This window comes from Heterocephalus glaber, unplaced genomic scaffold (assembly GCF_053883595.1).
Source record: "Heterocephalus glaber isolate CG9 unplaced genomic scaffold, H.glaber_assembly_v1.0 deba00001504, whole genome shotgun sequence".
Lineage (NCBI taxonomy): Eukaryota > Metazoa > Chordata > Mammalia > Rodentia > Bathyergidae > Heterocephalus > Heterocephalus glaber.
In genome coordinates this window covers 18,726,081-18,739,038 of record NW_028258324.1, presented here as the reverse complement: position 1 = coordinate 18,739,038, position 12,958 = coordinate 18,726,081, and the positions used below count along the sequence as shown (strand labels likewise).

General features: G+C 34.5%; 1 protein-coding gene across 4 annotated transcripts in view; it reads left to right on the top strand.

The window, feature by feature from the left end:
* Positions 1-12,958, top strand: part of Atr (ATR checkpoint kinase) — a 120,952-nt gene that overhangs the window by 76,382 nt on the left and 31,612 nt on the right. For all 4 annotated transcript variants that reach the window (XM_021252588.2, XM_087186280.1, XM_021252598.2 and 1 more), the window contains 2 exons: positions 2,410-2,589; positions 9,676-9,818. In XM_021252588.2, coding sequence (XP_021108247.2) covers positions 2,410-2,589; positions 9,676-9,818 — 323 coding nt within the window. The remainder of the gene's footprint in view (positions 1-2,409; positions 2,590-9,675; positions 9,819-12,958) is intronic.

Sequence of the window (12,958 nt, the reverse complement as noted above, 5' to 3'; positions counted from 1 at the left end):
ATCCTTAAGTCTTAAATAAGTTTTGTTATAGCATATTGTTTTATTTTATTATTAATCGTTATTTTCTTACTGTACTTTATCCATTAAACTTTTATTATAGGTATACATATAGGAAAAAGTATAGTATATGCAGGTTTTGATACTATTCATAATTTCAGATATCCTCTGGGGGTCTTGGAATGTACCCTGCAGCTAAAGGGGGATAGTAGAGTATCCATTATTTGCCCTCTTGATCACATGCAGTCTGTGAGCTGTGACTTGCTGCCACTGCCCAGCATCACAAGACAGTATCCTACACCAGCCCAGGAAAATATTTGCATAGCAAAGGAAATAGCCAACAGAATGAAGAGATGACCTACAGAATGGGAAAACGTTTGCCAACTACTCCTCAGACAAAGGACTAATATCTAGGATATATAAAGAACTCAAAAAAGTTAAACCAGGGCTGGGGATTTAGCTCAGTGGTTCCACCGCCTGCCTCGCAAGTGCAAGGTCCCGAGTTCAATCCCTGGTACCAAAAAAAAAAGTCAGACCCCCTTCACATTTAAAGTCCCACAGTCCAAAGCTGGGCATCTAAAATGAACAGGCACTTGTTAGGTGAAGAAGAACAAATGGCTAATAAATAAATCAACAGATGTTCAACATTGCTGGCCATTTGAGAAATGTAAATTAAAATAATACTAAGATTCTATGTCACTCCAGAAAGAATGGCTGCCATCAAGAAATCAACCAATAAGAAATGCTGGTGAGGCTGTGGGGAACCCTTCTTCATTGTTGGTGGAAGTATAAACCAATATGGAAATCAATGTGGAGATTCCTCAAAAAACTAAAAATAGATATTCCATTTGACCCAGTAATTCTTCTAACTCCCAAAAGAGTTAAAGACATTATTACACAATGATGTATGCATACCCATGTTTATAGCAGGTCTATTCGTAATAACTAAATCTTAGAAGCAGCCTGTATGTCCATCAACAGATGAATGGATAAAAAAGTGGTATCTATACAGAGTGAAGTACTGTTCTGCCATAAAGATAAACTTGAGTCATTTGTAGGAAAATGGATGCACCTTTAATTTAATTTTTTTTTTGTTTGATGGTTTGGTACCAGGGATCAAACTCAGGTCCTTGCGCTTGCGAGGCAGGCAGCAGAACCACTGAGCTAAATCCCTGGCCCCTGGATGCACCTTTAAAGTATAATGTTAAGTAAAGTAAATCAGACACACAAGCTTGAATATCGCATGGTTTCTCCTATATGAGAAACTATATAAAGTACGAAATAAAAGACAGATAATAGGAAAAAGATAGAAAAAAGTTATTGGAACCCAGCATGGACAATGTATCTAAAAGTGTACCTTGATTTAGTATAATTGTGTTATGTGTTTTTTATGTTTTTTGGCCTCCTAGTCTGGCTGTTAATCTGTATGCATGATAATTAACTTTATAAGGACTTATTAATAAATGAATCTGATGCTGGCAAACAGGTGGGGCCGGGGGAGGCAAAAAAAGGATTTAAGATATGTTATATACATGTACCAATTCCCTGCAATGAATGTAATCATGAGGTACTGCAAACATGTACTAATAATAATAAATAATTAAAAACAGTGATTGTAAAGTATATTAAAATCCAGTTTTCATCATAAAAGTTTGCTAAGATAAATTCAAAGTATGGCTTCTACAGGATGTATATGGGTTTTTATACCCTTGAAAATTCAGAAAAATTCTAAGTGGAAACCATCATAAGTTGGGGACTGTCTATACTTTCTTTTTGTACAATTAAAATTATTTCTACCTAGAATGTCTTTCACTAAGTTCTCTGCCAGGAAAATTTCTGCTCACTTTTTAATACCTAATTCAAATTTTTCCCCATTGAAAACCTTTCTTGATTCCTACTGTCCTCCACTCTCTATCTTTATGCAGATTTAGGGGACTCCCTTCTCTGTCCTCTGTAATGGATATTTCTCTGTGATAGCACTTGACATAATGTGTTATTTTAACATACTTTGTTTCCTCAGTTGCTGTGAAGTTTTTTAAGCCAGAGATTTTATTTATGATTGTTATTCTAAATTGTTTGCATATTTCTTTAGTTTCTTGTACTTCAGATATAAAATGAATGAGTAAATGAAGACATGAAATGAATCAATGCTTTCTTTGTATAGTTTTTCTTTAATAAAAGGGTTATGAGAAATAAACATGAAATTACAAATGGATTTGTATTTCGTATCTAAATATATAAAATGAAATTTAAAATTAAATAATTTTGTTTTTCAGAAAATAGGAATATTGCTTTTTTTCTTTTTCATTTTTTTTTTTTTTGGTACCAGGGATTGAACTCGGGACCTTGTGCTTGCAAGGCAGACACTGGAACCACTGAGCTAAATCCCCAGCCCTTTTCTTTTTCTTTTAGGGTGATGTTCACCAAGCACTTATTGTTCTTCAAAAAGGTGTTGAATTATATTTTCCTGAAAATAAGACCCCAACTGAGAGTAAGAACATGTTAATCCTTGGTCGAGCTACACTACTAGTGGGCCGATTCATGGAAGAAACAGCTAACTTTGAAAGCAATGCAATTATGAAAAAGTATAAGGTGAGTGTATATTTAATGTAATTTCATTTAGAAACCCAGAGAATCCATTTTACTTTTGAAACTGGATATAATGATTTTTAAAGTCTGTATGGAAAAACATACATATACATATAAATAGTCCGGAAACTAGTAGAGCAGATGACTAGAATGTGTAGGACAGACTAAGAGAAAAGAGTTAAACAAAAAGTGAATTCCTATTTGCCTAGGAATCTCCCTGAGTCTTTGGCCAAATACCAGATCATAGGATTAGGAGTCCCTTGGTGCACCAGGCAACTGGAGAGGCCTCATTGTAAACATGGAGCAGTCAGTAGAGACCTTAAAAATATCTCACTGTAGATGAAGCTAAATTAGCCCTACACTAAAAGCTCCTGTACACTGATCCTAGAAGAACATTAAAACAAGCTTTGAAATAATAAAGCTGATTTCCAAGTAACCTTACTGCTTACCATTTCAAAGGCTAATACTCTTTAAAACAGTACAACAAAAGCTAAAACTTAACAACGTAGTGGCCTGTGTCTAGCATCTAATTAAAGAATCACTATCCAAAGCAAGTGACAGACACTGCTAATCTTTAGATCTGCAGATGCTGCGTTCTAAGCAATAAATATCATAGGAGTCCAATGCCCCCTCCCTTGTTCACAAGATCTCTTGCCATCTAAGAAACTAACCTTGCTTTGCATCAAAAACTGTATTGAACCAAAGGGTCATAATAGTGAGGTAGGTCTTGAAACTATACATATAAATTTTACTTTATAAAGGGAGATCATCTAGCTGAGTGTGATGATACACACCTGTAGGTAATCCCATCACTAGGAGGCCAAGGAAGGGGGATTGCAAGTTCAAGCCCAGCCTAGGCAATTTACTGACATCACGGGACTCTGAATCAAAATAAAAAAGGTATTTATAAAGGGCAGGGATGTACCTCAGTGTGAATGCCATAGGGTCAATACCTGGTAGTTTATGTGAGGGGGTGTCACCTGAATGTATTCTAAGGCATATCATCTGAGGAACACAGAAACTCACCCATACAGCAAAGTTTGATAGCAGACACTCCAGATCTCCCATCTCTGCCTGGGGTATTAATGCCTGGGTTGAGGGAAGAGATCCCCTCGTCATACCAACTTTTCAAGATCTGATTTTTCTGGGTACATCCCCAATTTCTATCACAGTGATTTCTTTTGTGTCCTTCTTTTGTGCCTGTTGCCTACATATCATATAGACAAAAGGCTTGAGAAAAACTAAAGGCACACTACTGTAGTGACATGGAGATCAGAAGGACTGCAGATCCTGTGATTCCATTAATGTGAAATGACTAGAATATGCAAATCCATAGAGACAGAAAGTAGATTAATGGCTGCCAGAAGCTAGGGGTGGTAGAAGGAAAGTGAGTAGCAATTTGCAGGATTTTTTTTTAAATGATGAAAATGTTCTGGAATTATGTAGTGGTGAAGGTCTCAACTCCTTAACTGTAATAAAAAAACTAAATGTGTGAACTTTATAGCCTTTGAGTTATATCTCAGAAGAGCAGTTATTTTTAAAAATCACTCAAATGAAATTATTCTTTTGTCATTTTTATGTCATTTTTTAAACAATTCTTTACATGAAAAAATATATCTGAAATGAAAAATACTTAATGTTATAGTAACAAACTATTTCTGTGGAAATGAAAATTAATATACATACCTACTAAGTAACATATCCATTCCCTTCCTAGATATTTATCCAAGAGATATAAAGTGGGATTGATAGCAAATTTGATATTATAAAAGTAAAGATCCATGAAATAAGAGACACAGGCCAAAAAAACCTCTCAAAATGAAGCACAGGGACTGGAAAAAAAGCAAAGCATTAAAAAACAAAATGCAGAACCATAGTTGCTTGTGGGATAATGTCTAGCAGCCTTATAAACTACATGTAGTTTCAGAGGGAGTAGAGAAAGAGTTGAAGGACAGAAAAAAATAATTTAAATAAAGGTAAGTCTAGATGGAAAACAACATATAGTAGAAAAAAACAGTAAACCTAAAAATTCTTTGAAAAGACCAGTAAAGTTAGTAGATTCTTATGAGTTTAAAAATTAAAAAGGAGAAAAGACATAAAAGTGTAATATCTGGAATAAATAAAGCGCAATTAGTATTGATCCTATAGATACTAATAACTTCATACACGAACCTGCACATCCTTGAAGCACCACATTTTTAAATGGCAAATTCCTACCAAAAAAATTTACTTAAACTAACACAGAGAAGTGAAAAAAAATCTCAATAATTATCTTAATTGCTAAAATAATTAAACAGCTTACCACAAAGATAACTGGGAATACTGATCTTCACCTTTTGAATTCTACCCAATATTTTAAAAAGAAATAATAGTGATCTTTTTCAGACTCTTTCATACAGAATAGGGAAAGGAGAAACTTTTCCCAATTTGTTTTAGGAATTTACCACAATCTTGATACCAAAAACTAACAAGAACATTCTAAGAAAAAATTAAAGTCCACTTAAATTCAACAATCCTAAACAAAATACTTTGAGTTTATTCCAAGGTTGGTTCATCATATGAAAACCAGTTGGAATAATTTACTACATTAACAGGATTAAGGAGATAAATCATATAATCATAAATAGATACAAAAAAGTATTTGATAAAATTACTATCCAAAATTTTAAATTCTTAGTAAATTAGGGTAGAAAATCACTTGCAAAAAATATGGTATATTTACAAAAAGCCTACAACTTCTTAACTATTCATAACAGTAGAATGTTGGCAGTCTTCATTTTAAGATTGGGAATGATATGGGACGCTTACTATCACCAGTTCTATTAAACATTACTGGAGATTGTAGCCATAATAAAGAAAAGAAAGTAAAAGGCAATCAGGAGAAAAATAAAACATTTATTAATTTCAAATATATGATTATTTAGAAAATGGAAAAGATTAATAGTAAACTATTGGAAATATTGAATGAGCTTAAGATTGCTTGATATAGTATAATATAAAAATTAACTATCAGCAAGAAAGTAATTTAAAACATAACGTACAAGCAACTAGTGCTTGAACAGCTAGAAATCTGTGTGAGGAAAACATAATCTTTGACTCCTATTATACTACCTTAAGTTACTTTAAAGTGAATTGTATACCGACACCGAAAAGCTACAATTATAAACTTCTAGACTAAAAAAATAGAAGGAAAACTTTACAACCTTAGGTTAGGCAGAAGTTTCTTAGGTCACAAAAAGCCTTAACTATTAAATAAAAGCTGAAAAATTGGATGTCCATCAAAGCTAAAACTTACTGTGGAAAAGGCACATCAAGAAAATGAAAAAGGAAGCCCATAGACTGGGGAAAAATACAGTGTGCATCTGTCTGACAGAGGAATTGTATTCAAATTATGAAGAATTCTAAATTTGATAAGACAATTCAATTTAAAGATCTGCCAAAGTCTTGAATAGACTCTTAAAAAATATATATTAATGGCTAAAAAGCTTATAAAAAGACATCATTAATCATGAGGAAGATGTTAATTTTTAAAACCACAATAAGATCCACTTCACACATTAGAATGGCTAAAGTCCACAGATCTCTCACTGTTGCTAGTAGTAAAATGAGCAGATAACATGTATCTAACATAGACCTACCTAGTCATTCCATTCCTTTATCCAAGAGAAGTCATTGCATATTTCTGTAAAAAGACTAGCAACTTTATTCAGACTAACAAAAAAAAGCCAAGGTGGCCATCCATAGAAGAATGGATAAACAAACTGTGGTATAGTGAATAGGTGAAACTGATATAAATTGCTAGAAATCAAACAACCCAAATGCCCATCAACTGATGAATGAATAAAGATGTGGGTTTTTTATACAGTAGAGTACTACTGTGCCATAAAGAAGAATGAGCTTGAGACATTACTAGCTAAATGAATGTACCTTGAGCCCATACTCTTAAGTGAAATAAATTGAACACACATGTTTAAATAATACATTGTTTCTCTGGTGTGAGAAACCAAAAGTGAAAATATGGACTGAAATGTATAATAGATATTGGGAAATGGGAAGAAAATATTCAAATGAGAAGGGGAACAAGGGAGAAAGGAAGGAAGGGACAAGAAAACTAAAAATAGAAGGATAAAATTTAAACAAAGCTTTTGCATATGAGGGGGTGGGAAAAAGGCAGGCTATATCATGTACAGGTGCAAATTCCCTATGATGAGTGTTGTCATTATGTATATCTAAAATGTACCAATAAATATTTTGCTTGAAAAAATAAAAATAAATAAAAAATAAAATGAAATATAATAAAACATACTAAAAAATATAAATTGCTAGAAATCATGTCAGTAGTTGCCTGGCTAGTAGGTAGGAAGAGATTACTGGCAAAGGTGGCACAGAAACATTTGGAGGAGTTAGATATCTTCATTGTCTTGATTGGTGTGATCATTCAGCGGGTTTATATATTTGTCAAAAAAATGTATGCTTAAATATGAAAATTATATTGAAGGAAATTATGCCTCAGTAAAAATTTAAAACATACTATTTAGAATAGCATGAAAAATATGAACGACCGGGCCGGGGATTTAGCTCAGTGGTTCTGGTGCCTGCCTCATAAGCGCAAGGTCCTGAGTTCAATCCCTGGTACCCCCCCCAAAAAAAGGAAAAGAAAGAAATTTAAAAAAAACACGAAAGACCTAGAATTAAATTACACAAAAATGTTTAAGTCCTCTATAGAAAAAAAAGCCTAAAACATTATTGGAGAAGTCTTAAAAGACCTAAATAAATTGAGAGTTGTACCATGTTTATGGATAAGACAATAATGTAAAGATGTCATTTCCATACAAATTGATGTAGAGGTTTAATGCGGTCCTTACCAAATGCTAACCTGTAATTGATAATTAGAATTTAGAATTTAGAAATGTACATCGGGTGTGGTGCCCTATGCCTGTAATCCTTGTACTAGGGAGGCTGAGGCAAGAGGATTGCAAATTTGAAGCCAGCCTGGACTACACAGAGTGAGACCCTGTCTCAAAAAATAACTTAAAAAATGAAATTTGAGTAGAAATGTAAAGACTGAGAATAACCAGACACATTTTTTCCCTCTCTAGTGCTTTTACTTTTAAAATTTTTATTTTGAAATAATTGTAAATTTAAATATTAAGTTGCAAAAATAATAGAGAATTCCTATATCTACCCTTCATCACATTTCTCCTAATGTTAGTATCTTATACAACCATAGTACAGTGATCAGAACTAAGAAATTAACATTGATACATTACTACCATTTTTGTTTGTGTGTTTGTTTGTTTGTTTTGGTACCAGGGATTGAACTTGGGTCCTTGCGCTTGCACAGCAGGTGGTGAAACCACTGAGCTAAATCCCCAGCCCACATTACTACCATTTTTGTCAGTGATTTTTTTTTCTGTCTAGAGTAAATTCAGGATCTCATATAGCATTAATTCATTTCCTTAATCTACTCTAATCCATCCAAGACACTCTTTACAATATTGTATGAGGTTGGGTGCATTCGGAAAATAGGTGGCACAATCAAAAGAAATAATTGAGAGTTTAATGAAGAATTAGGTTAAAGGGAATCAATAAAGGATTGTGAACCTATCCTATTTCGAGCCTTATCAAGGAACCTTTCCCTCTCTAGATCTAAAAGATCAAGAAGAGACAGCATTTACTGGGATCTGTAAAAAGACCTATTTTTAAGGAAGGGGCCATCTGATCAGAACGGAACTTTGGGGGAAGAAATAATGCCTTTGTCAACTATCTCCCACCAAGAGAAAATAGGGTAGAAAGACTTTGACCTCACTTTCCTCATGCCCGCTAATCTCCTGTTGCAACTTTCCATTTCCTAAACCCCTCAGAAAGCCAGAGACCAAACAAGCCCATTGATATAAATCATCAATGTCAATTTCTGGGCCCTTGAGCAAGTTTAAAAGACTAAAAGGTAGCAAGTATATCTGAGTAACCAGCATACATATTATACTTTATTTAAAAATTATACCAATTAAGGTGGAGGTATTTAAAAAAAAGAGATGGCTGTGTATTCCTCTAAAGTTGACAAACCAGAAGAACAAAGCAGAGACCCCAGATAGGTTCCACATAGCATTATAAGATTAAAAAAATATAGTCTTTTCAATATCATTTGTATCAGCAAAATGGTGTATCATTTGGATCATCTTATAGGAAAAAATAGCAAACTTGATCCCTTCATACTATAAACAAAAATGACCTTCAGTTACTTAATTGGTCTAAGGGAGAACTTTTTTTTTCTTTACAGTGGTAAAGATTACAGTAGGGATTAAACCCAGGGCCTTCATACTGAGCTGTGTCATACCCCTTTTAAAAATTATTTCTATTGGGAGGTTGAGGCAAGAGGATTGACATAAGTTCTAGGGCAGCCTGGGCTACACGGTGAGCTCAAGGATAGCCTAAACTAGAGAGCAAGACCCTGTCTCAAAAAAAAAAATTATTTTGAGACAAGGCTTCACTAAGTTGCCCAGGCTGGGTTCGAACCTGCAGTCCTGCCTCTCAGGCTCCCAGAGTGCTGGGGTTATAGGCATGTAAGGTCACCATGCGAGGTCAGGATTTCTTAAACACATCACAGCACTTAACAGAAGAGAAAGAACATCTTCATCAGAAGATACCATTTTAAATTAGAAAGAAGCTATAGATAGAAAATATTTGTAATATATCTAAATGATAAGAAGTATACATATATAATATCACCCAATATGTCCTCATAGGATATGTTCAAGAAAGTACATAGCATCATTATTTCTGGGTTTTATACTGGAAGTATTTCAGAGATCGATCAGTTATGGAATGGATAAAGTTTTGTGTAGTGTTATAATGAAATGTAGCGAACTGGATATGCAACAGCTTGGACTAGGTGTGGGCCTTATACTTTTTTTTTTTTTGTACAGGGGATTGAATTCAGGACCTTGTACTTGCAAGGCAAGGCATGGCGCCACTGAGCTAAATCCCCAGCCCAGGACCTTATACTTTTGAGCCTTAATCAACTGTTCACATTTCTCAGTATAGTGTGAGATATTTTTAGGTGCTGAGTTCCTCTGTTCTTTCTTGTAGGATGTCATCTTGTTCCTGCCAGAGTGGGAAGATGGACATTTCTACCTTGCTAAGTACTATGACAAATTGATGCCCATGGTAACAGATAACAAAATGGAAAAGCAGGGTGATCTCATCAGATATATAGTTCTTCATTTTGGAAGGTGAGTGTGAGAACTGCATTACTCCAGATTAAATATGTCAGGATGACAATTACCATATCTTAGCATATTCAACGTGTATTCTGCTATATCTTTTTTTTAAGCAAAACATTTATTGGAGTATTTTAGATATGCATAATGATAACATTCATCATAGGGAATTTGTACCCGTACATGATATATCTTACTTCTTTTTTTCCCATTCTCCACCTTCCCTCTGACTCCTCTTCCCCTCCTTATTTATAAAAAGCTTTCTTCCCCATTTTTTTCTTCTATTCTCTTTATTTCTTTTCCCTTCTCCCCCACCCACCCACTTCCCTTGTTCCCCTTCTCATTGGAAAAATTTCCTCCTATTTCCCAATATATGTTATACACTTTGGTCCTTATTTCCACTTTTGGTTTTTTACACCAGAGAAACAATGTGGTATTTAAACACGTGTCTGATTTATTTCACATAAAAGTATGATCTCAAGGTGCATCCATTTAACTGGAAATGTCTCAAGCTTATCTTTCTTTATGACAGAGTAGTACTCCATTGTACTAAAAAAAAAACCACCACATCTTCTTTATCCATCAACTTTATCCAGTTGATGGGCATTTGAGCTGTTTGCAAAATTTAGCTGTTACAAATTATGCCGCTCTACATGGGTGTGCATATAATTGCTATGGTATGATGGTTTTAATTTTTTAGGGAAGATACCAGGAAGGGGAATAGCTGGATCAAATGGAATCTCTAGTTTTAGTTTTTTGAGAAATCTCCACACTGATTCCCACAGTGGTTGCACCAGTCTACACTCCCACCAACGGTGGAGAAGGGTTCCTTTTATCCCACAGCCCTGCCAGCATTTGTTATTGGCTGAGTTTTTGATAATGGCCATTTTTTCTGGAGTGAGATGAAATCTTAGCATTATTTTAATTTGCATCTCTTGAAAGACTAGTGATGTTGAACATTTTTTCATATATTTATTTACCATTTCAACTTCTTCATCTGAAAATTCATTTCAGATGCCCATTTTTGGATTGGATCTTTAAATTTCAGGGTCTGATATTTTTCAGTTCTTTATATATTGTAGATATTAGTGCTTTGTCTGAGGAACAGCTGTCAAAAAATTTTTTCCCATAGTATGGGTTGTCTCTTCACGCTGTTGGTGGTTTCTTTGGTTGTGCAAAAGTATTTTAAAATGATTATTTAATATAATAAGATGAGAGCCCAGTTGTTGATTCTTTGTGATATTTCCTGTGTGATTGGGGTTTTGTTCATTAAATCTTTGCCTACGCCAATGTTTTTGAGAGTTCTGCCTATTCTATCTTCCAGCAGATTTAATGTTTCTGTTTTAATATAAGGTCTTTGATCCATTTCCATTTGAGCTTAGTGCATAGTTAAAGATATGGTTCTAGTTTTAATCTTCGCCAAGTGGAAAGCCAGTTTTTCCAGCACCATTTATGAAAAAGCTATCTTTCTTCCAGTCAAGGTGTTTGGTTCCTTTGTCAAAATTAGGTGGCTGAGTATGTCTGGAGTTGTTTCTGCATCTTCTAATCTGTTCTGTTGATCCAAAGGTCTCTTTTTTTGCCAGTACCATGCTCTTTTTATCACAGTAGCTTTATAATACAATTTCAAGTCAGGGATTGTGATGCCCCCATCTTGCCTTTGTTACCCAGAATTTCTTTTGCTATTTAAGGCCTCTTCTGATTCCATATGAATTTTGTTTTCTGTAATTCTGTGAGGTATGCTATTGGAATTTTGATCAAGATTGCATTAAATCTCTATAACAATTTTGGAAGTATGGCTATTTTCACTATATTGGTTCTACCCAAGAACAAGGGATTATCTTTCCATTTTCTGATATCCTCTTCAGTCTCTTTCAGAGTTCTGTAGGTTTCCATGTAAAGGTCTTTTACTTCTTTCGTTAGATTAATTTCTAAGTATTTCATTTTTTGGATGCTATTGTGAAAGATGTTGTTTCCCTAATTTTTCTTTCAGAAGTTTGTTATTCGTGTACAGGATTGCTATTGATTTTTTTTTTTTTTTTTGGTACCAGGGATCAAACTTGGTCCTTGCACTTGTGCAGCAGGCGGCAAAACCACTGAGCTAAATCCCCAGCCCTGCTATTGATTTTTGATTATTGACTTTTATCCAGCTATGCTACTGAATTTGGTTATTAAATCTAGTGGTCTTTTGATGGAGTTTTTGGAGTCTTCTCTGTAGAGTATCATGTTATCTGCAAATAATGATAATTTAACTTCCTCTCCTAACCTTCTTTTATTTCTTTCTCTTGTCTAATTGCTCTAGCTAATGTTTCCAGAACTATATTGAGTACAAGTGATAGCACTGGACATCCTTGTCTTATTCCTGATCTTAGAGTGAAAGCTTTCAGCTTTTGTCCATTTAGTGTGATGTTGGCTGTTGGTTTGTCATAGATGGCTTTTATCAGGTTGAGATAAAGACCATCTATTCCAATTTTCTTTAGGGGTTTTTTTGTTTTTGTTTTTGTTTTTGGTACTGGGGATCAAACTTGGGACCTTGTGTTTGCATGGCAGGCGCCAGAACCACTGAGCTAAATCCCCGGCCCTTCTGTAGGGTTTTTATCATGAATCAATGTTGGACTTTGTTGAATGCTTTATCTGCATCTATTGGGATTATCATATGGTTTTTGTCTTTGGCTCTGTTAATTAGGTGTATTACATTTATTGATTTGTGTATGTTGAACCATCCCTACATCCCTGGGACGAATCCTACTTGGCCATGGTGTATAACCTTTTTGATGATTTCCTGTATTCTGTTTGCCAGTATCTTATTGGGGAGTTTTCCATTTCTGTTCATTAGGGTGATTGGCTTGTATTGGTTGGATCCTTCTCTGGTTTTGGTATTGGGGTAATGCTTGCCTCCAGGAATGAATTTGGGAGTATTGCTTCCCTTTCAGTTTCATTAAAGAGTTTGAGAAGTAGCAGCATTAGGTCTTTAAATTTCTTCAGGAATTCAGGGGTGAATCCGTCATGGCCTGGGATTTTCTTTGTTGGTTGGTTTTTAATTATATCTTCAATTTCATTGGCTGATAATGGTTTATTTAGAATTTTTATATCTTCTTGATTCAGTTTTGGTAATTCATATGTATCTAGGAATCTGTCCATTCTGTGCTTTTCCA